At 41.2% G+C, this 25,134-nt stretch overlaps 1 protein-coding gene across 8 annotated transcripts in view; it reads right to left on the bottom strand.

The window, feature by feature from the left end:
• The window catches only part of LOC120545226 (disabled homolog 2-interacting protein-like), a 156,476-nt gene that overhangs the window by 74,621 nt on the left and 56,721 nt on the right, over positions 1-25,134 (bottom strand). For 6 of the 8 annotated variants that reach the window (XM_039779389.1, XM_039779387.1, XM_039779393.1 and 3 more), the window contains 2 exons: positions 11,026-11,147; positions 1,817-1,935 (listed from right to left, as the gene is read on the bottom strand). In XM_039779389.1, coding sequence (XP_039635323.1) covers positions 1,817-1,935; positions 11,026-11,112 — 206 coding nt within the window. In that variant the 5' untranslated portion in view covers positions 11,113-11,147. The remainder of the gene's footprint in view (positions 1-1,816; positions 1,936-11,025; positions 11,148-25,134) is intronic. The other 2 variants (XM_039779388.1, XM_039779391.1) reach the window with 1 other exon arrangement.

Here is a 25,134-nt window from a genome sequence, read left to right as displayed (position 1 = left end):
CATTCAAAGCTGCACATCTGCACACCAGGGAGTTTTCACGGTATAGGATTCCCTCCCTCCTCCCTCCATCTCATCATCTCTCTTCCTTCTTCTGCCAGTTTCCAAGGCTGTCTTCTTCTGCAGCGGTTTTCTGCCCTGTGGGGAGGCTGCTCCCGGACTGACAGGGAGTCACTGACTCCTCTCACAGCACATTACTTTCTCAATCTGCAACTTTTTCATGTTTTTTCCCTCTTTTTTTTTTACACACACACACACACACACACACACACACACACACACACACACACACACACACACACACACACACACACACACACACACACACACACACACACACACACACACACACACACACACACACTACTATATCCCTCCCTTGCCCATATAATGTCACAGAAGAGTGAAATCACCACAGTGTCTCTCTTCTTCTAGAGTACTAGATGTGGACATGTGTATAGAGACCTATTATTATATAGCAGTCAATGAGTGCAAGTGCAAGTGAGGTGGATGTGGTGTGTGTGTGTTTCAATGTTAAACCGGGTGAGATAAGACACCTCCAGAACATTCCAATTTCCTGTCCGATTATGTGCTTTCTTCGCCAGGTGCTTTATCAGAGGAAAACACATAAACGCTGGTTAGAAAACCTCACTACTGCTGAAAAAATAAGAGGAAAGGAGGAAGGAGGTGTGAGGATGATGACAAAATTGGAGAGTGATAAGTTTGAATTGGATAGAAGGGAGCGAGGTTTGAAAAGTAGGCGCTATAAAAAGTATGGGTAGAGTAAAGTGGGAAAGAGAATGAGAAAAGACGGTGACGTATGAGCTCATTTTGTCCGACTGCACCAGGGGAACAGTTCACTATGTTCCACACAGAACAATTGCTAGTGTTCCCCTGTGATGGTTTGACAGTGATGTTAATGCCTCATTAAAAGTACGAAAAGAGGCAGCGACTCGGCTCGGAGTTTTGAAACCGAAAGCCGTAGAACATCTCTTCAAAAGCAGCACCTCCGTTAATTAATCTCCACAGATGGACACCTTGGCTTTTTTCCAGACGCAGCTAAGATAGGTGCTGGGAATTATAGCTGGTACTTTTGCATGCATGGGAAGAGCATCAAAGATTCCAGAGTGCCATTGCAGGTCAACATAGCCCGGTTTTGGAATCGTAATTGACGTCGTTAGGCGACGGCAAATGTTTGCCAAGCGGCTGAACTCGCAGAAATTACAGTCTGAAACGAAATGCCATCACATGGGGTAGCACTGTGGACTCGTGGAGTCGTTTTTAGACATTTTAATGCAAAAAATATGACATATTGTACCTTTAAGTAGCCTTGCCATTATTTATTGCGCATCAGTATTAATTTGGTTTCTATTGCCCAGCCCTAATTGGCGAGGCAAAGCTAAATAAAATAGCATACATACATACAACCTGTTTTGCAAAGACATGAGTTGAATGCCACAACTATACTAAAAACCAAACGTGCTATGTGGCATGACACAACAGAGGACAGGAGATGTATCATGTATTACAGCGAGAAAGAGCGATACATATTAAAAGTGACAGATTGGAGAGTCAGGATTCACTTCCTTTTTCACTATACACTGACAACACAACACGCAGATGTCAACAGTGACCTGAATAACCAGCCATCAGGCACAGAGAGAGAGAGAGAGAGAGAGAGAGAGAGAGAGAGAGAGAGAGAGAGAGAGAGAGAGAGAGAGAGAGAGAGAGGGGGGTACCAGAATAGAACAGACATACTGTTTGAACCAATCCAGCATGAACAAACACACCAGCATCACCACAACGGAAAAACACATACCTGTCGTTGTCAACGCTCCTGAAGCCAGGAAGGATGTGTCTGAAGCTGGAGTTGCGGTCAAGTTTGGGTTGACTCTTGGTGCGCTTTATCGAGCCCTTCAGACGCCGACTTAGAAAGCCCTGACGGAGAGAGAGACAGAGATAGTCGATGAGACGGTGTCGCTGCTACTTTGTGAGGAAGGTCTCACAGATGTCAATCATCGAGCTCAATTTGGCAGCGGGACAGACCATAATAATACCGACATTTGCGCTCCACGTTCTAGATTTGGTGAGGAAGAGCGTCATGAATAGTTAATGGCTAATAAACGGGGATAGATTTTCATATCAGAGTGAGAGCGATGTTCGCAATCTGAAAAGTGAGGACAAGGTCAAATGTGACATATTCCCTGATTACAAAGAGACAGAAAAAAACCACCACACATTCACAGACAGGCCCTTGATAAAAATACATTTCTTTTAAAGAGCAAAGACGTAATAAGCTGGTAGGTAATGCAAAAAATTGTTGAGACGGTTTCCAACGGCACTGATTATGTCAGTTAGGCGACAAACTGCAACGCACAAACATGTTTTTATAATCAGACATTAATTCAATGGATACACCCCTTTATTAGTTTTCTTATTCTCCTCTTTGTCTGAGTCTGTGTGTTTACTCCTTCTAACATCTGCAATCACACTCCCCCAAGCACCTCGCCGTCTCCATGGCAACTGTTGGCTGGCATTAAGAGCGAGAGGATATGAAAAAAAGTAGATGTGGTGCAGAAATGGCAGGCTGTTGCAAGTTTTGAGAGAAGAAAACTCATTTTTCTGCTTTTATTTCACTGCTGGCAAGAAGTTCAGGGAGGAGGGAGAGAAATGAAAGAAGGGGATGACAAAGGGCATATAGGAGAGTTGATAGAGCAACTTAGGAGGGCAGCACGAAGAAGACGGAACTCAACAGATAAGCCAGCATGGTGGAGAGAGAGTACTGAACCAGGTTGTGTTCAGGCTCAGGTGTAGCTTTTTATCCCAATCAATCAGCAGCTGATTTACAGGCCCGAAGCGTAGACTGAACGCCTTCAGGAGCCACAATGGGGTGAAGAAACTCATAACCCTAGAGACATACCGACAGCGCCGCGCCCGCAGACTGTACATGCACACATTTCACAAGACAGAGACAGGAGACGCACCGCCAAAAAGACCACCCAGTGAGGCCATTAACACACCTGTATAATTACCACCTACAGTGTGAATAGGTCGCCCCGGGCAACAATGGAATAGGGATAATTAGAGAGTGACTTCCAGACAGCCTGCCAGCTGAACACAGAGGAGTCCCAGCACCCTGATGCACAGCACCTGTCATCAGTAAAACACTCCGCACTAGGAACAAAGACGTGTCATGGGAGTGTCTCTGTTACATAAGTGTGCGACCAAAAAAAACGACAGCTCTGTCCAAGTTCCATGCTACATACTTATTTTAGTTTTTAGTGTGTTCGCACTGCAACAGTGACAAAATCGAGTACGCAAAAAAAAATATATATAAGTCAGTATTCGCGGTAAAAAGCGCTTTGAATGTGCTGTCGATGTACAGTGCTGTCCCACAATGCAATGCTCAAAAGGAAATGGGGGAGCTACTCGCAGCTGCCAAGCATTCAAGCAAATCGTGGACGGTGGTGAGAAAGCTTGAGGAAAATCTTTGGATAACAAGTAGTATTAAAGGGGCACTCCACCAATGTCTACACAGGTAAGGAGCTCTACTCAGCCGGTGAGTACAGTTGAGTATAATTTCTTCCGTAGCTCTGGAGGAAGCTTTCGAAAGTCGGAGTCGGTTTGGGCTCGGAGACTACACATTTATAACAGAAGGCTTGCGTTATAAACTTGGACATAGAGTTTGAAAGACGTGGGAATTTCCCAGGCAGGGAAAGTCTAACAAAAGATGCTACTGAGGGCAAGGCCGGAACTATTGAGGGGGGTTGAGATTTCATTTCCTGCATTCTGGTGAATTTGCAACAATTTGTGCCTTTTCTGCAACAATTTATAGTGCTAATGTCTTCATTCGTGTAAATAATATTATTAGATACTTTTTTAAAGGGTAGCTGGAGGCAGAGCTCAAGGAAACAACACCATCCTGGAAGGAAGCAGACAAGACCGCCCCACACCAAACTAGCTCCCTAAAGAGCAAAATGGGTTAAATGGGTAAAGTACACTGGTTCATTGTACTGCAAAAGCCGTATACTATGGAAATTAGTATACACCACATATTCTATGCAATTAGTAGACATTGTAGCATGCAAACGGGACAACGCAAGATGGATTTGCTGCTACTTAAGTTCATTTAGGTTGTGGGAGGATCTTAAGCATTCTAATTCCTATTGTCACTTGAATCATAACAAAACAAATCAATTGTTTGTCATTTATCATCATCAGCAATGACGTGTGCATAGTCAATAATGATCAGACTTTGTGGCTACCAGCATAACTCTAAACTGACATGGTATATGTAAGCCTACAGAAAGTGGGCAGCAAATGGCTAACTATCGATACCTGCCACCAGTGAACTCTGTTTTCGGGCTTTTAGCTAAACGAAGAGGGTCTGAGTCACTGCTGCTAGTATGAGACCCGCACCTGAAGCTCTTGACAGGGTTGCTTTCTGAATCAAACTCTCACTTTTTCTCTTTCCCTTAGCTGCCATTCACTCCATGTGTGTCTGTGAATGTGTGGGCATGTGGTTGGATTAGCAAAGGGACCATTCTAAACAATGACAAATATGAGTCAGAGTCTGTGCAGTAGGATGACTGTTTTCTTTGCCTGTATTCGGCACTGCCCTCAGATCGGCTCCTTCAAAAAACATGACAAGAGGACGCCAGGAGAGGCCCAGGAGGCTGACTTTTTGATGGCAAAGATGGCACTGCTGTAGAAAATCGACACCCACTCTTATGCACCAAATGACACGTTTCCCGATTCCAGGATATCATTCACCATCACCACCACATTTATAGCAATTCCACGCCCCCTCCCTGTAGTCCCTGGAGAGTGTGTGTGTGCCTGCCGCTGTTGGCATATTCACAGCTAACAAATTAAAAAGCTTCTCTTTTTGTTTCCCTCTGCAGAAATAAGTCAGTGAATAGAAACCTGTCCCTGTAGGCGAGGTGGATTGATTAGTGGCTGCTTGTTCTGTTTTTACTTCTCTGATTCCCCTGATGGATGGATGGACTCTGAAGAACCTAGGGGGAAAAGGAAGGAAGATACACCACCCTATCATTTTTCTTGATTATTTTGTATTCCTCGTTCTCCTTCAATCATCTCTCCAGCGCATGTGGACAGCGATGCGACATTTTATGTCACTTCTCTCTAATTCAGTCGGCCTGTCAACCCCCCCTCCCCCCGCAGAGCTACGGGTTAAAGGTCAGCAGATATGAACGGCCTATTTCCCCACTTACAATCAGTCAGTGAGGATGACTGATGCCTATATTAACAACCAGATTAAACCCTGCGGGAGGCAAGCCACACTGGAAGCACTGCAACAACGTTAGCATTTAATTTGCCTTCAGCGCCTGCTCGTACGAGATGATTGAGAAGGGGTAAAAAAAAAAAAAGCAGGAATTAAAATAAAGATAAGAGACATATGGTGAAAAAGAGAGAGTACAGAAATAGAGTGAGAGTAGTCAAAAACTGCGAAAATGACAGTGCCTGCCAGAGAGGGATCAGCTCTAGGAGCTGGATAAATGGAGAAAGTGGAGCACAATGTGGGGGTGGCAGAGCATGAGTTGATAGAAAAAGCAATAGAATGAAACTAAATGAGGAGGAAAGTGAGGAGAAAAGTGCCGCAAATGAGTGACAAGGTCGCTGGTGGATCAGGTCTTAGCAGAGCAAAGCGATGGTTGCAGAGAGAATGCAGCTACGGCTGAAACAAAAGATGGTCAAATACAGTAGAATTAAGGTTGTTCGTCCCTGTGGTTTATAGTCAGATCAGTTCTCATCTCAGCTTATGTTTCCATATGACACCAGTTATTACATATTAAGAAAATCAGGGCTTACATTTTCCTGACAACTTGAAAAACACAATTTAAAAAGCTTGACCTCTCCCCATTATGTCTTGCTGTATGTGATCAGTTCTTAAAGGGCAATTATTATATAGCATTTTCAGGATTATACTTGCATGTATGTGTGTTTTTACTAGAACATGTTTACATGCTATAATGCACCTGTATTCACCCTCTGTATGAGACACTCTGCAGGAGCGCCTTCTCTTTAATCCCTCCTCCCGAAAAAGCCCAGTCTGCTCTGATTGGCCAACGCGCTTCCTGGAATCTCCAGAGTGGCCACTCCGTGTTTTACTAGATACTAGCTACTGCAACAGCGTAGCTATATAGCAGGACTTTGTACCGTGAAAAATCACAAATAAAGGCTTCTAAACCAAATATTACACAACCGGACATGTCCCAGCAGTAAAGTGACCGGAATTTGGGGAGAAATTACCAGCATTGGCCAAGATTACAACTATGTTGCGTTAGCATGTAGCTGCTTAATAGTTAGCAGTATGCTAATGTTAGATTGTAGTGGGCTGAAGCAGCGCTTTATACCATCAAAAATCACAGATAAAGGCTTCTGAACCAAACACTACCCAACTGGACACGTTTCAGCAGTAATGCGACCCGGAATTAGGGAGAATTTAACAACATTGGCAGCCCAGATGACATTGTTTACTGCCGTTAGCCATGTAGCTAATTTAGTTGGCAGTTGACACTAATAGAATATAGCAGCAATTTCTACAGTCAAAAATAATAAAGGCTTTTAAACCAAAAACTACTAACAGAAAATGTTTCAGGAGTAATGTGACCCGGAATTGGTGAATTGGTGACCCACATTGTTGGTGACATTGTTTACACACTGTTTACTACCGTTTGCATGTAGTTACACGGGACAATGTTAACACCGCAGTGGCTTAAAAAAACAGGCGAGAGTAGAAAAAACTGTTGAAACCGGAGTGCTCAGAATAGTTAGAAATCTGAACGTTTTAGCTCACAGGGATTTGACTACCTCATTATTTGAAAGTCCAACATTATAACATTGTAGATAAGACAGAAAACACGGAAAAGCACAATATGCGACCTCCCTTAAGCAGTTTCTGTATCTTGGGGGATACAGATTTGACAGGCTGTGGGGGGAGGAGCTATGGGGGGTGGGGCATTATGTAGTTGCAGTTGATGAGAAACACTGATGGGGTGATGGGTCATGTAATCAGGTCATGTGACTTGTTGCCAACATTCCAAACATTTGTGTAAAAATCCCAAATGGCAGCATATGTGGAAAAAAACACTGGACATGAGGTTAGTGTAAGTGTTGTTATATTTTTTTACGATTCTTATATTATAGAGTGATTTTGTTTTAGAAAATAGTTTTTTAAGGATCGTTTTTGTGTTATGTTCAAGCAGTTTCTACAGTACAAGAGGGAGAGAGGTGAAGTCTGTAGTGTTGCCACCTGATGGTTCATCAGATTCAGAGAAGGGAACCAGTGAGGAAGTTGAAACAGTTATGAAATGTTAAATTTACATCCTATATGGGCAATTCATCTTGGGAGATAAAGTTCAGTTTTTCCCATTTTTTTTATCTAATGTTGTATATATATATATATACATATATATATAAAACATTAAAGAATGTAGCTAATTAATTGTTTATTAAATGTTTTTGAAGTTGACATATGAACTATAAAAAAAGGGTACAATGTAAAATGTAAAACCTAAATGGGCAATGTATCTCGGAAGATACAGAGTGTAAGATACTAAATAAACATGAACTTGTGTCATTTTAGTCTAGCTACATTAAAAAATAGCAATGAATTAATTTTCCATCATATATATATATATATATATATATATATATATATACTTATATACTTGACCCTTTAAGGGTTAAAGCTGACGTGGCCAGTGACTCCAAACATACACAATGAAGACTAACACTTGATGCGATGTCATACATCATGTCATTGTTCTATTGTGTGGTAAAGAAAATGCCTAAATTGACTCATGGGAATACAATACAATACAATTCCCCTGTGAGTTTGGTGGAATAATACCTATACATATCAACGATTGAATACAGGACATGAATACAAATCTCTCCATTAATTAATTTCCCTTTTGGTCTTTCATGATTATCACTGGTTTTGCTGTAATGTCTGACCTTTTACTTTTCGTTTTGCAAACACATACTTACACACAGAAACATGATACAGCCATTACAGCCAGTGTAACCTGACAGGAGTCACTGTCACGTGTTAGCGCTCTTTAATTATTCCTTAATTTCTACTGTTGACAGCTAATTAGTGCAAGGAGGCGATGGATTAATCTGATTCAACATGCATCCTCGAAGGGGAGGAGAGGCTGCTTTTCAACAACACTGCAGCCCGGGCTTATTGTACTAGCTCCAAAGGGAATTTGATGGTTGTGGAAGGAATGTGGTGTCCATATTTACTATGTTACATTGTTTACAGTGCAAATATGTGTTAGTTTACCTCCGGCATGTGTGTGTGTGTGTGTGTGTGTGTGTGTGTGTGTGAGTGCATAACAGGCTTGCATAGTTGATCGTAATCTCAGCCTGTCCAAGCCCATTAAATCAGCACTAACAGGACAGCTCAATTTTATCGCGGTGCCTTTTTTTGTTTTCTTTTTTTAAAGCAAATGCAAGTTAAATCTATTCCCTTGGCTTGGCAATTCCCGGCAATCCTAATGTGGGCTGATAGAATCAGTGCCTGGACAATCAGCAGGGTGTTCCCTGCTTCCACATCAACCTCTCTTGTCCTCCTCTAGCACAACCTGATGAAAACAAGAGACATACCTGTCCAATTAGACCTCCTGCTATTATCTGAGAGGAGAGAGGAGGTAAGGGGGAATGGAGTCGGGGAGAGATTGGATAAGGAGCTAAGTCCCAATTGAGAATCAATCCAGCCAGCTAGTGCAATCAGCGGGACGTGGACATGACAGACTTAGATAAGGATTGTTTGTCTGCTCTTTAAACAAGCACTGAATAAGAGAAACTACCAAGTTGTAACTTTTAGATTTAATGTGTGCAATCTTCTAATATTTCTGAATTGGCTCTGGAAGATTAGGCTTTGGAGAGTTTTTAGTTTTCTTCCATGCCTGCTAGGGAGAAATAGTTTTTGAGACGCGAAGGAGGATGTGCTTATAACTGTGTGTTTGTGTGTATGTGTGTGTGTGTGTGTGTGTGTGTGCGCACGCGCGCGTGTGCGCCATGCATTTGTGTGTGCAGAAGACACTGAACCAAGTCTCTGCAAAGAACATGAGAGAAACATTTTGACAGATTTAGCTCAAGGCCTAGGAGGGGTATTTTAGATGTCACCACAACTCCTTTCACTGGAGGGAGATAAGTGAGGGGTGGTTTGTCATCGCTAAAAGTGGGAGATGCAGCAGAGAAGGAGGAGAATACGACCGTCTGCCTGCATGTCTCCATGTTTGCATTCCTACATTTGTGTGCGACACCATGCCTGTATCCAATCCACCCAACCATCCATCTACATACTGTATCCATTTTATCTTTCTCTCCTGGATGTGTATCAATTTGATCTATCAGTATTTGATCTACCGACAAATATAACATGATGATGATCAACACAGTTTTAGTTGAAGATCATTTGTTTAGTAGTGTGCATCCAAAAAAAAAGTTGATGCACAAGTTGCTATAGGGAATTTAGTTGACTGTGCTATCATCATAGACCAGTAGAGGTCAGTGTGAGGAGAAAGTGCAGGAAAGGGTCAAACATTGTCTGGGGGAGCTTTCTTTATGCAGGAAGTCACTGCCTGCTTAGCAATAAGCCCACAGAAGTAAGTAAAGTGCTCATGTGATTGAGACAGGATGACTTTGCTGCGGTGCTCTCTCTTCCCTGGAGACTACAAGGAGCGTTGAAGAGACACTTAATCAATATGTAGCCCTTCCATCTGACCCTGTCTGTCTCCTACAAGCGTTCTATTCTTTTTTTTTTATTGATATCTCTCTATATCCACTCATTGATTCCTGGTCATATCTAAATAAAACGGTTCAAAGACTCAATTCACATTCTCAAGACAGAAAAGAGCAAACGCATACATGCACACGCTCTCACACACACACAATTCATAATCTCTTTTTTTATATGAACAGATGCGAGTTCGGCAATGCCCTGCTCACCAAGCCGTGGTGATTTTATATTTGCAACTCCTTCAATAAAGTTGAAACTGTTTCATGAGACATTTTATTCTCGCACTGCAGGTGGTCCAACCCCAGTGTGGGTCTAGCCTATTTTTTATTTTTTTTTTATTCTTTACTGTAGACTTTTACTAACCCTTAGAGGCATCCCAATATGTTTTATGTAGAGAATGAACGCTAAAGAGGGCTAAAGATGGCTGATAGAGACAAATGAAAGAAATTACTTTATCTTGTATATTTACAGAAAGAATATAATGTCCTGTAGCCCTTAATGTGGCACATTATTTTACCTGCAACGCTTTTTACAAAGGCTGAAAGTTAACATGAAGTTGGAGGATTGTTTATGAGAGACTTGGTGCTGAGTGCTCTTGGCCCTGCTGGCCTAACATTTACTGTTTACAGTTCACCTCCAGGTCGTCATGTCCCCACTCATCATTTATTAATGGAAATATGCACTGCTAATTGCTAATTAGCTCGAAATTGATGACTCATAGCGGAATTTTTCGCTTCATTAACTGGCTGTTTATCTATTGAATTAAACATGGCAGAAGGCATACAGGATGTGTATTAGGAGCAAGATGACAGACAAAGGACTTCTCTGTGCGTGTGTGTGTTTACCAGAAAGGAAGAGAGACAGTTTGAATATAAGTGAGTGAGTGAGGTGTGGGAGTATGTGTGTGTGTGGGCTCACACGAAGCATGTCAAAATGATTCAGTGTGAGATGCAATGAAAAATCACACAGGATGTAAAAAAAAAAAAAAAGGCAGCAGAGGATGGTGTGCTGAACATAAACCCAAGATGTGTAGATGTGTGATGCGTAGACGCCAAACATCAAAGGCCCCATTCCAACATTTGAAGTAAATGAGTTTCAGATTGGCATGGCGCCATCTGGACACCAGACCAGCCTTCTGTAGACATTGATCCACAGCTAAGAGCCTCCTAAGGCAAACTAAGGTGGAAAAGCGCAGACAAAGAGAGTGAAACGAATTTAGAAGATAAGAGACGATGCATAAATACAAAACTCACAGTACTCACGGTGACTCTGAAAGGTGTAGCCGCAGTGGACGTGGCCTCCATTGTGGGTGTGTTCTTGTCTGAGGAGCTGCCTGGCATGCTGCGTCGGCGACCGGTCCTCTCAGGAGGAGACTCTGTAAACAAAGAGAGAGATCTTTAAACATGTACTTTTCACAATTTAAAGACCAATTTCACATTTTAAAGAGGTAGCTTGATATTTTGGGAAATACATTTATTTGCTGTCTTGCGGAGAGTTACATGAGAAGATTGATGCCACTCCTAGTGATGGGGGTAAGGGTGTGAAGTTTGGGTTGCCTAATGGACTTGGACTGCTGCAAGGGAAAGGTATGATATGTGTGATCTAACATATTTAACCATGACAAACCTTAGCCCAGGAGTATTCAACACGTGCTTGTAGCTACACTGCAAGATCAAAGGGAAATGTATGAGAAGCCGCAATGTGGGTACATCATGTTAACACTGGACTGCATTATTTTACCCATTCCTTCATGAATGCATCAATGAGTCCATTCAGGGAGTAAAAGGCTGTTGCTTTCCATTTCCTGATTTTCCCACCCTTTACTAAATTTATCAGATTAGGTTTGGGTACTGAGACCCGGTGCTAATATGGCACCGGTGCCTTCACGACCGGTAGCCTCCGGACCGAATAGCAACGCGGATTTCGGTGCCTCATTTCTGTGCCACTGACATGCCTGCGCTTCTCTCTGATGCTCCGAAACGGACGTTAGAGGCAACAGAAACATTGCTGCATGTGACACTAGTTAACACTACACTCGAAAGCAGGTAACGTTAGCCTAACGCTAGCTAGTAGCTGGATTAAACACGGTTAAAATGCTGACAGCTAACATTAAACAGCGTAAAGTGTGACTGTGTTTCACACCAGGACGTAACAGTTTGCAGCTGCCGTTGTCGGAAAAACAACACTGCGTTCACTGAAACTGGTGCATTCAAAGTTATTGTAAAATACCCTTTTCCCATCTGGTGGTTGTTTTTGTCATTCAACAGCAATTTACTAGTGAAATAAGTTATTGTTATAAGTTATAGTTATAACAGTATTATTAAATCATTTAATTTTGACCATATGGCCTTAGCAATAAACAAGCCATTCTTTAATGTCACCGACTGTTGTTTAGTACCCTTCTTTTTTTAAACTTTCTTAAAAAGTATCAGTTCAGGCACCGGCACCGTTTTAAAAATATCGCTTTAGCACCAGTATCGGAAAAAACTCAAACGATACCCAACCCTATATCAGATATATTTTTATCTTGTGTGTGTTTAATTCTCTGTCTTAACTTGTACACACATTACAACATAGTATCAGATCAGTATAAAGTTATGGAGCCAAAGACGTGTGCGTGGGTGTGAAGAAGCAGCAAATCTGGACACGTCCATGAGGAATGCAAGTGATGCTGAGCACACATGTCTCCGCAGACTTCAGCTAGCCATCACTGCTAACTACTAGCTCGTACTAGGTACAGAGCAAACTATCATCAGGTTAGTCATGTGATGAACTAATATAACCCCAAATGATGAATGGAAAGTTTTTTTTAGACCACTATGTTCTGTACAAACTTTAAGTACAAGACATCCTAACATGTCACAGTTGCGTTTCCCACAATGAGGGTCCCGACTAGGCCAACAGATTTGATTTGGGATATTTACTCTGAAAAGTAAATTTTAAAAATAATACAGAAAGTGTAGAAAAATAGAAAACTAGGGTCAGATATAATCTTTTGAAATACACTGGGTCGTTGTGTCACTGTGTCCGTGTTAGATAATTTAAATGAGATCTTTGACTGTCTACAACACTGGAAACTAATTTAATTAGTGTTTAATGTGTGTGGCAGTGTGACTCTAATAAGATGAAACTATGAAGCAAATCCTCCTCTCTCTCTCTCTCACACTACACTATAGAATATATTATGCAAATGAGTGTTCACCATTTTTATTGGGAACTTCCCACTGACTGCTGATCCAATCATCTCCAGATTTAGTATGCATCATCGCTGGATTCTTAACACTCTCTACACTTAATGTTATCAAACCTTGTGCTAACATGGTGCCTTGTGTGAATTTAACAGTGCTTGGACACCACAAACTGCTCATTTTTGTATAATTTTTTTATTCAACTTGTTCAATTTAGAATGTGAAACTAAACAAAGAGGCAAAAAATGGATGTACCAAATGTTGTCCCAAAAGTAACATGACATTTGCATTTCTAATAAGCCACACACATAAGGACACACACACTTGGGAGTGCGGCGTGTGTCACCTCAGCGCTGTCCTTTCTCATAGCTTGTCAAGCTGAGCTGTGCTAAATTAGCTGACTGCCTATTTAACAGGCTGGTTGACTGAATTAGCACACACTGTAATTGAAGAACGAATGGCGGAATAGCACTTCCTGCTGCAGAGCACTGGCTGGCACCCAACCCCCATAATTCTCAGCTCAACATAAACATAAACACAGTTTGCGACAACAAACAGCAGACACACACAACATGCTCTGACGCAGAACAGACGTCCTCAGATGTCTTTAACTCTCTATAATTAAAAAAAAAGAAAACGGAACCATCTGGATCCTCTGAGCAGTGATCCACCTGTTCTGTGGAGGTTAGGAGGATTTGGTTTTAAACTAGCTAGGGTGTTAAGGCTGTCTTGGTTGTTGTATTCCAGAGGTGAGAAAAGTGCAGTTAAGAGCGTAGACATCTGCCTTAGCCTCATTTAACATCACTACACCAGTGCACAAAAGGACACAAGACTCAGGACATGACTGATGAGAGGGGCTCCACGTCAAATCTCTCAGAGCTGGTCTCAATCTCAAGTCCTTGAAGGAGAGTCAAGTTGGTCTTCATAAGCATATTACAAGGCAAGTATAAATGCCAGACTTTCACATTTCTGAATTGAAAAAAGATTTTAACATTTTCTTTTCAAAGCTGTTAAGTCATTCCAACGCAAATGTCTAACAATCAAATATGTAAGGTGTATGGCCATACAAGTATCCTTTTTTTTTTTCCTAGAAGTTTACCAGTCCAAAACAAAAGGCTTAAATTATGTTATTTTCAAATGTCAAATCAAGGATTTAGGGTGTCAGGTCTTAGATAGTTTAAATCTCACATCAGTAAAAAGTGTTAAGTAGGGCTGTACGATATGAGGAAAATATGCAATAACATTGTTGAATATCGCGACAGCGATATTACTTGCGATACTGTAAACAAATATTAAACAAATACTCAGTTCTGCTGCTTTCAGCATTCTGCTAAAATACAACTAATTTCTTGTTGAATTTAAAACAAATGAAAGGAAATCATTTCCAACATTCTGTTATTTAAAGTGATGGTTCGGAGTAATTTCACCCTAGGGTCCTTTGCACCATGACCTCGAGCCAAACACCCCCCCAGAAGCTTTTTTCACCTGGGTCTAACACTGGGAGAGTTAGCGTAGAGTAGCGTTATCAGCTGAATAGCTTAGCGCGGGGCTAATGGATCCGAAGTGTCTCTTAACATTACCCAACTAATAATGCCCGAAATGATACCAAACGTCTACAGTAGTACAAATAGGTTATGCACTCATAAAACGATGGATTGGAAAGTTTGTAAGTACACCAGAAGGTTATGTAAATAACACTTGCCTGCTGGCTTCTGCTCTCTGCTGTTGTTGTTGCTGCTGTAAGACGAGTGCTTAGGGCCGTCTACAAATTACAACACCGAAAAGAGATGCAACAAAAATATTTATTAATTTAACTTATTTTTTAAAGTAAGTGCTGTAGAATAACTAGCAGGAGACAAGTTATAATTGAGGTAAGTTTGGAGACATTACCTTATTTAATCATTAAATTAATAAATATTTTTGTTCTCCCAATGTTCGACCCAGGTGAAAAAAGCTTCTGGGGGGGTGTTTGGCTCGAGGTCATGGTGCAAAGGACCCTAGGGTGAAATTACTCCGAACCATCACTTTAATAAATTCAACATTAAATTGAATATAAAAGGCACGATTAAAAAAAGAATGAAAAAAAAATCTTTTGTGGATCTTTTGCAATATGTCGCAGCCTTTTGCGATATGTGTATTGCGCCAGTTAATATTGCGATAATGATAAAAAATATATATATATATATATATATATATATATATTGTGCAGCCCTAGTGTTAAGTCATCATTTTTGAGACTTAAGTCCGACTTAAATCCAAATCTCAAGCTGAAAGTCCCAATGGCCATGACCACAGGTACAACGTATTAAAATAAACAGTTTCTGCATTTGTAGCAGGGTGACAGAGCTGGTCCCATTCATAAAAACAAACGGGGATCATCAGTCTCTAGCAATGTATTAATTCTGTTTGTTTGGACTTGGCAACGCTCTAAGACTGTCAAATGGAGTTTCTCAAACATCTGACTCTTCATTTGTGCAACTTTCGTTGTCTCACTGAGTGGCAGCTCTGGATAAAATGCTACAAGGGCTGTGTAGAAACACTAAAAAGGACTCTAAATGATGACACTTAATGAATGCTTGTGGAAGTGGGCACATGAAAACCTGCTCAATCCATTTTCATGGTGCAACATTTAATAAAAACTGGAATACTAACAGAACATTTTAAAAATCTGTCTCACTTCCTCATTCCAATAATTATGTAGGTATTGAAATGTCTGCTGCCATGAAAAAAAGTGTATTTAATGCTTTTAAATCTGAAAATCAATCATCAGTAAATAGGGCTGATAAGGTAATCACGAACAATGACTGAATTAAGTCAGCGGTGTGAATTTCTGTCTCAAATTATTTCTGCGCTTAACTTCACTGGATTTACCCCTCGAGTCTTCTTAATTCCTTTACGGAAATCTCCCCACTTGTTCACAGCTGGCTGCGCTCAGAGGAGAGCTCGCACACACACAAACATACATCAATTAGTTGTGAGCTAATTGCTGTGTGAAATTGCAGTGCGTGCTTCCACATGTTGTCACCATCTGCGTGTAATGCATCTCTACAAATGCATGGAAAATTTCCCTTGCCACAAAGCGCTCCTGTGTCTCTCCGACTCTAAAAGCTCTCACCAAAAGCAAACAGTAAACAGACACTCGCGCTCAATAAAACCTAAATTAAAACACAAATTCCAAACTGAAGTAAAATCATCAAAGAGCCGTGTTGCACCGCATGTGGTGGCTGGTTTCAGAATGGTAACACTTCCCGTTTTGAAGGCTCTGTCTAACTGCTGTGGAATAAATATATGTTGGTATCTGAAGGTTTATGAGTGTTTGTGAGCCTCTAGCATGCACAGAGGCATAATTAATTCACAACCCCCATACTTACTTAATTTTAATATTTACATAAATAACGACATTTGCGAGCAGAAAAGGCAGAAATTGTCGCAGAAATATTCACCAGAATGCAGGAAACGAAGCGTTTGATGCTCAAAATTTCCTAGGGGACGACCCAGACACCACGGTTATAATTTGTCCCCCCTAATGTTGAAACAAACGTTTTCGCTAGATAGGTGGAGATCCCCCACACCCAAAGTTACGCCCTTGAGCATGCAAGACTTGATTTGTTAGGTTAATCAAAGGGTCAGAGAGGGCCCGCAGACAACAGCTGCTGTGTCAAAATGGGAGGTTCTTGAGATCTTTGAACTACCAATGCCATTTAATGCGTTATATTTTACTTCCTTCCCATCCGTTGCCTGTGTATCATTTTCTAAATTTCCTTATCTTCTACCTTATTTTCCTTATCAGAATTGTGTAATGTTCGTTCTGCTTCACCAATCCACTTTCTTCCCTCTGTGTGCTCTCCGATTAATGTTCCCTTCAAACCTCAATCTCTGAATTTTCTTACTGTATCTTCACAATATCATCTCGTAAATCAAATCAAATTCTCATCTGTCGTTATCTTCTCACTGCAACTCTCCCGCTGTTATTCTTCGCCCAAAAGTCACACCACCACCTCACCATCCTCCCATCACCATCTACCCACAAATAGAGCCATTTCTCTGTATTGATTCCACCCACCTCCAGGCTTCCTCACAGTTGTTTAATGGGACCCTGAAAATGCCAGTGAGCGCCCTGTGGGGCCTGAAAGCTGCACAGACCAGATGATAGCCACCTGCATTTCGTGTGTGTGTGTGTGTCCCGGTCTGGCCAACATAAAAAGGTGCAGTGCAGCCTGCGAGTGAATGCATCTCTCTGTGAACATCAAAGAAATCCTTCAAGAAAACAAACGACAAATGACTCTTAAAGGAATAGTTCTGACTTTTTGGGGAAAATAATCACTTTCTTGCCAAAAGTTATATGAGAAGACTGATAGCAGTCTCATGTCTGTGAGTGTGAAGCTAGTGACAGCAGGTGGTTGGCGTAGCTTAACATAAAGACTGGAAGCAAAAGTCTGCACAAGTAAAAAAGGATAAAGAAAAAAAGCATATACACCGATAGGCACCTTTTTTTTTTCTTTTTTTTTTGTTCAATATGTTTATTAAGTGTTTTCAAAGTAGAATAATACAAAAAGGCAAAGATTAGGAGTAAAATAATGTGCCAATATGAAAAGAAAAGGAGAAAATAAAAAAATAAAAATAAAAACAAAAAACCTTGGGCGTATAAACAAGGAAATGTACTGTTACATCACCGATACTCTAAAATTAAATAAAAAAACTGAGTTTATCAAACTGTTCAAGGTCTCCATCAAATTGAGCAAGATGGTCTAAGAATGGCTGCCAAGTCTTGTAGAATTTTCCGTCATGCCATATCGGATTTTATCCATATGTACCGATAAGCACCTTTTAAATTCACAAATTGACATGCTGAATGTTGTTAGTTTAATCCATCCATACAAAAATTAAAGTGTAAAAGTGAAGAAAAAGAAAAGTTTTACAGTGGTCTTTTCAGCACTTTGAGGTTGCCAGGCAACTAGAGGAATGAATATTTCAAGCTTGGAACTTTTCCTTGTCCTTGATTTCACTTTTTTTTTTTTTTTTGTACAGAATCAACAAACAAGATACAAGACGTTAACTATTTTAATAACCTTTATGCTAATCTCTTCACCTCATCCATCCATCCATCCATCCATCTATAGCTTTCTTTCTTTCTTCCATTAACATTCAGTTATATAGGTCAGACTATATATTTCCAGTGGTGGAAGTAGTATTCAGATCCTTTACTTAACTCAAAGTGCTAATACCACACTGTAAAAATACTGCATTGAAAATGTTACTTACGTAAAAGTATGTAAGTATCATCAGGAAAATGTACTTAAAGTAAGAAAAGTAAAAGTACTAAATGCAGAAAAATCCTCACGTTTTAGAAACTGGAAACAATCTAAACAGTTCAGTCAACCAAACACGTGTTTAATCTGCTAATCATTTTAGCTGTACTTCTATAGGCCTTATATATTGTTAGGTAGTTTATTTTATAATAAAACATTGTATTTTATAAACTATGTGTATGTGTTTTATGTGCAAATACCTTAATTTGTAAAGAAACTAGTAACTTCAGATGTCAGATTAATGTAGTGGAGCAAAAAGTACAATATTTCTCTCTGAAATGAAAAAAAAAGTAAAGTACAAGTACTTAAAAGTTGTACTTAAGTACAGTACTTGATTAAATGTACTTAGTTACATTCCACCACTGCATATTTTGCTTAGTGCTTCCCGACCAGGCGTGCTCCATCCAGTGACCAGTGCCAGCTAACCTTTCCTTCCTCCCAGACCTCACCAGCACAGGACATTCCAGCTTTCAAAATGGCTGTAGACAAAAGGTGGGGGAGGAAAGGTCCAAAGCCTCTCCTACTTCTGAAAAATAACTGCGATGTATAATATTCTCAAACGTTTTGTGCATCGCTATCAAGGCGAGAGAAGCGGGATGAACATGGTATGAGTCATTCATGTGTGAGGTGTGCAGAGAAACCGCACTCTGGGCACGCAGGTGGTAATGTGTCACAAAGACTGTAAACTGTACTGTACTGTACTGTACTGTGTGTGTGTGTGTGTGTTGGTAGAGCGAGGGCGAAGTGAGAGAGCGACGGCGATTAGCTTCGGAGCGAGTAGTGAATCTAGAGTCATATTGAGAGAAACCATTATGAATCCAACATATTATTATCAAATATATATATATCATCTGTGAAAAAAACAAACACATTGATGATAGGCTTACTGGTCTATAGGTAAGGAAACCACTAACGTAGCATGCCACAGATCCAGTTAATCCTGAGGATTCACTCTGTCACATGTATACTTAATATTAAAACATGATTTATAAAATCGTGCCAAGAATAATTATTTTAATAGATAGTATTCTAAGCACTTGAAAGGTATGTAAAGGTTCAGGCCGCCCACACGTTATTGTAGGCCCTGTTTAATATGCTACTTTATTTTATACAATATATGTAGTAGGGGGTCCCTGATCTGTCTCTCTTGGTAAGGGGTCCTTGGCTTAAAAAAATGTTGAAGACCCCTGATCTAAGGGGAGAAAAAGGAATGGTGACGAACATTTAGCAAAAGGACATATTTTTGTGTGTGTGGCTGTGCCAAAGGGATGTATTTGTATAATGATGATGACAGTTGACTTTCTGAACACGTGGTTCTTTTCGCCTGGAGTGATGTGCTTTCTGATGTTTTAGCGCTCGAGGAGCTGGCTGTGCTAAGTGGCTCTGTGATGAAAGAGGAAATTCACAAAGGTTGTTGTAAGCAAGTTGTTGTTGCACAGGGTATTTCATCTGCCTACAAATGATATTGACTTTAAAAGAACATTCAGTATCTACACTCTGTCCTGGAGGTGTAACGCTAGTGATTCCTCTGCTGTTGTGGAGTCCCTCTACGCCACTGAAAAAGATCTGTCATCTGCGTACGATCTCGCTGCAACATTATCTCAACGTAACAAGCTAATTGAGACAAGCACAAACATGCTTTACAACTTTTCCGTGGTGACTGGCTGGGTCTTCTGGCTGACTTATAGCATTTTGTTTCAATCAAAACAGACAAAAATAGCACCTTATCTGCTAGTTAAAGGTTGTTATAAGGTGAAGTTAGCAAACAGTTGCTTATATACACATCCAGCAGTTACTGAGTTTTTTTTTTTTTTTGGAGTCCTGTTTTTTTGCCACCTGACGAATGTAAGGCCAACATTTACTCCGTTTTGGTCTCCATCATCTCCTAAAAGAAATATCTGGTGTCAAAACTAAAGATGTCTCGATCAAAGGCCCCAAATACCGATCCAAGTCCTTTAATATAATATTTAGTAACTGCCGATACTGAGTCTGATCCAATACGTACAGTGCATTTACTTTAAAGGGGTGATAGAATGCAAAACCGATTTTACCTTGTCATAGTTGAATAACGACAGTAGAACCTGAAAATCCCATTGACACCTCTGCAAATGTCACATTTTTTAAACGGACTCTGAAAACGGGCGAATCTCAACCAAGCTAAAAGTTGACATCAACTCCTCAACTCCTCCTTATTTGGCTCTACCTTCTATCTTTGTCACGGCCCAACATTTACATAGCCCACTGATCTGGGATCAGTTTGTCTTGTGAATCTGGGTCGCACAGATCTCAGAAATATTATACATTCGTTCGTGTGATATTTCATTACTAAATTCACTTCTGAGACTTTTTTATGCGAGAAATCAACTATGTAGAGCTCAAATATGGGCCGTTTCATGAAAATTGATGGCTAATTGCAAATTTAGTACGACTGTTTCGGACTTCTGAAGCTCCACAGTACGACGTGGGAGAGGCCAGTGCCTGCCCGGATCGCTGGCTTGCTTCCCAGACTGTACACCTTCAGACCCCGCTGCGCGCTGGCTGGAGCTCTCTCAGGAGATACGGAATACTGGCCCAGAAAAAAAGTGTTTAGGAGTAGGAATCGGAATATGGAGCGGGACATGTGGCTTTAATGCAGCGGCGCACTGGACTCGCAACGGGCGGTGCGCAGGAGCTGCCTGCCGGCGGCGGTTCACAGTACGGAAACTTTTTTTTTCAAACATGGATCCTTGGGGAGTGACGAAAGCATAGGTGTGTGTGCGCGACACACTGGAGGATGAATATTCTAACGAAACTCTGTATCTAGTGCTTTGTACAGTAACATTAGTTGATGAGTTTATGTGTCGGGCCGAAATGAAGTTTGAAGCCAGTGGCGGCCAGGCGTGTCTGGACATGTCTGTAGTTACAGTGTGAAAGCTCAGCTGCCGCTGAGAAAAAAGGGATTTTGTTGTGTGTGTGTGTGTGTGTGTGTGTGTGTATGTGTGTGTGTGTGTGTGTGTGTAGAGTGCTGTCTGTGTGTGTGTGTGTGAGTGTGTGTGTGTGCGCCAGTGCAGTTTATGTGTGCCTGTGTGTGTGTGTGTGTGTGCGTGTGTGCGTGCACAACACTGTCTGTGTGCCTATGTGTGTGTGTGTGTGTGTGTGTGTGTGTTCGCGCGTGCAACCAATCAGCGTGCAGCTCATCTAAATATTCATGAGCATACCATACCATACCATCACAGAGCTTTATTAGGACCCATAAAATAGCACTCGGGCCATTTTCAGCCCAATCAATGTTACATACCCTATTGGGAGACCTTAAGGAACGGTGTGATATACCCTACATAATCATTCTATCACCCCTTTAATGTTGATACAATCTGTATCTGACACATTGAAATAACAGCAACTCCAAATGCAGGAAGTCCTGGTTTATAAACTTAAATTATATACAGTATATATTGATATCTAAATGAAAGATTAACTGGAAGAATGCGACTCCTGAGTGAAAAAACTTTCACATATACGTAGTCACTTAGATCCACTATTAATATAAAAAATTATAGCCTTTAAATTGGGTATTGGAACAAGGCAGACAAATAATCCAACCTGTGCTCATCGAACTAATGAGTAGTCTGAGTACAGGATCCTGTTATCAGCGGCAGCATGAGTCGGCATTTCACAAAGTCTATACCCTGAGGGCTGAAAAGTAGCTTCCGAAAGAGATTGAAGAGTTCTTGTGTTATGACAGGAGGAAAAAGCAGAAGATAATTCAAACACACAACACACACACACACACAACACACACACACACACACACACACACACACACACACACACACACACACATATATATACACATACATTCTCTGTGGGCCGGTGAAATGTTCAGCAACAATCACAGGCTGTCAAACTGTGTTTACTGTGTTCTCTCTACCTGAAGGACCATCTTCTCTTGGTCCACACCACCTCTCATCTTCCCTCCTTCACAAATACATCCCTTTTCTGTTTTTCCCCTCAAGTGGAAGACAACTAGAACTTGTCTTGACTGGCTGATAGTGCTGCAACAAAAACAAAAAAAATCTCCCTCCGTCTCTGGAATATAAACTGTGAATTAATGTCAATCAAAGAGCAATCTGCCAGAAAGAAGATTGCTTTGTTCATTTATTTTGCCAGAAAGCATAGCCTCATTTGTGGAAAATCTGACTCCCAGGTGGACAGTGATCCATGTAATGGAGGTCACAGTGGAGGCCCACCCAGGCACCTACTGTATTACAGGCACAGCTTTGAACTGTCAAGCATTATGGCTTAGCCTGACAGCGTGTGTTGGTGTGTGAGAGAGACAGTGAATAGGAGAGATGGGGGAGAGAGTGTTTGGTTGTGTGTTGATGCACACAGACTCTAATGTGTTAACAGTGAACTGTGAGGACAGCTCTGGACTCTTGACCCCTGAGATGTGGTATTTACACAGCGCAGAGATGATGGGGTGATAAAGAGGTGCTGCTTTGTCTCCTTGGAGCAACTCTGTGTACACGAGGGACTTGAAGTGAATCATTTCAACCTACAGCGACCGCTAGTGCAGAAAACAGTCAACAGTCACTTAACTTTCTGCTAACATTGTGGCCCATGATCTGCAGTCGACTGTGGCGGTGATAATACAAACATCACAGCCGCCTGAATTTATATCTGAATTAAATATTAACTACTCAAAATGGAATATGGAACACAGGGTTTTTCCTGCATAGAGGAATTTTTGGCGCGCCCCCAAAGAGGTTTTAGCCAGCCCCAACGGACCACCAGTGCTAAAATGATAAGAACTGAGAGAGGAAAATGGCAATTCAAACCCTCTCTGAATGTGTTAAATAGCAATTTACCAAACAACCGTTGAACAAGCAGAACATGAACTTGAATCGGAGCGCTAATCTCAGTTTTACTGTACGAGTCAGCCTGTACCGGTGATATTAACGGTAGTATTTATATATTAATATTCTTTTTTTAAGCAGTATTGTTAATTGGGGTTACATTTACTCAAGCATAATAGGCATTTTTCTTCATCAAATTGTCAGAAATAACAGGCAAATGCATAGATTTCTGTCAAATAGGGTAACACAGACTCATTACTGTCGTGCATAGTCACCCCCCCCCCCCAAAAAACAAAAACCCTGGAACAGATCCAAAAGGTGTGTGAATTATAGCCACCCAATGAACAGTGTAGAAGTTCAGATATTGGGAGCATCACCACAGTTGATTTAAGATGGCTTTTTTCCCCCCAACAAACTCAGGGATTCTATATTCAACCCTGTTCAACCGATATCCAGAGAGAGGTGCTCTGGTTCATGTTATGTTTGGCACTTGCATGCCTTTGTCTGCAATGTGTTATGGGAAGGCAGAGGAGAGGGGTGGAGGAGGAGGAGAAGAGTGGGGTGCAGAAAGAGGAAGTTTGTGTTTGCGCAGAGGGCGATACAGCAGCAACATTCCTGCGACTGCCGACTGAGATCCTCAATAACACCCACTAGCAGACACAAAGATATGAAACAAACACCCTGTGCAGGCTGACACACACACACACACACACACACACACACACACACACACACACACACACACACACACACACACACACACACATATATACGTGCCTGTGAAAATATCGAGCCTATGCTTACTTGCACATACTGGCTGCTGTATGTCGACAGGCCTTTTTCAGGATGACGGATGGCAAAGATATTCTATAGTTCTATAGCTATTTCCCCAAAATTGTTCCCTGGCTTTGACTTGTAATCTGAGTTGATATGTATGGATTAAGGGGGATTAGCCTGCACCTGTCCCCCTGTTATTGGACTCTTTTGGGTGCTCAAAAGCCCTGTGTCATCTGGCCCATCTCAATTATTCACCAGGCTGGGAGGGGAAAGGGGGTAGGTAAGGACACAGATTCCACAGTTGAGCCTAAAATCAGAAAGTAAATAATCCTGGGTTAAACACTGAGATGATGTAGAGAGTTCTGGCGGTTTCACTTCACTGCTTGATTTACTTTGTTTTACGTTTAGTTTTTCACTCATACAGTATATTCTCCTACCTAATTGCATACGCTACAAATTAAGGAAACAAAATCAAAGAATGAGGATGCCTATGGTGATTAGTGAAGCCTTTGTTTTACTAAAACATGACCTTAATTATAGAGAGGATGCTAGGGCACAGACTGCATAAACAGATCAAAGGACTCATCGGTTTCAGAGAAAAACTGGAAAAAAGGATTCCACTGGCCATGACGTTAAGGTCTGGCACAACATGGCACTCCTTAGCTCTAAATCCCTCCCCATCATGTCCATATTTAAAGTAGATTAACATAACTCATTAATACAGACTTGTTTCCAGCCTTCCTCTGTACATAACTGGAACATAGGCATCGGAAACTGAGTCATTGTTATTGTCTGTGTTGTTCTGATTTCCCATCTAACAGCCTTATTTCTGTCCTCTCTTCCCATCAGCACACGCACACGCACACGCACACGCACACACACAGACACAGACACACACACACAAATCTGGCTAAACAGCCTGACAGAAACTAAGCATGATGCAGTAGCACAGATCAAAAGTGTTTCTTGGTACTGACCCATTGAGAATATGATTACATGCAAAAACTGTCAGTGGGCATGCATTATTGAGATGTTATTGAGTAGCTCAAACACTTCCTTGCAAGCTGCTGGCTGTAGCTCTTTACTGTTGTGATATTTGATGGATTCACGCAGTTTGTTACTTTGCATTTTAATTGCCTGATAACCGATAAAGTTCATCAATGAAAAAGTGTGCCTTTGGCTCGGCTACAGCTCTGTGTCCGTCCCTATGCTTCGGCTTCACTCCCCACTGAGTCCGACTTAATGTCCCGCCC

Source organism: Perca fluviatilis, chromosome 17, assembly GCF_010015445.1.
Source record: "Perca fluviatilis chromosome 17, GENO_Pfluv_1.0, whole genome shotgun sequence".
Taxonomy (NCBI): domain Eukaryota; kingdom Metazoa; phylum Chordata; class Actinopteri; order Perciformes; family Percidae; genus Perca; species Perca fluviatilis.
This window is presented reverse-complemented; position numbering and strand designations above follow the sequence as displayed.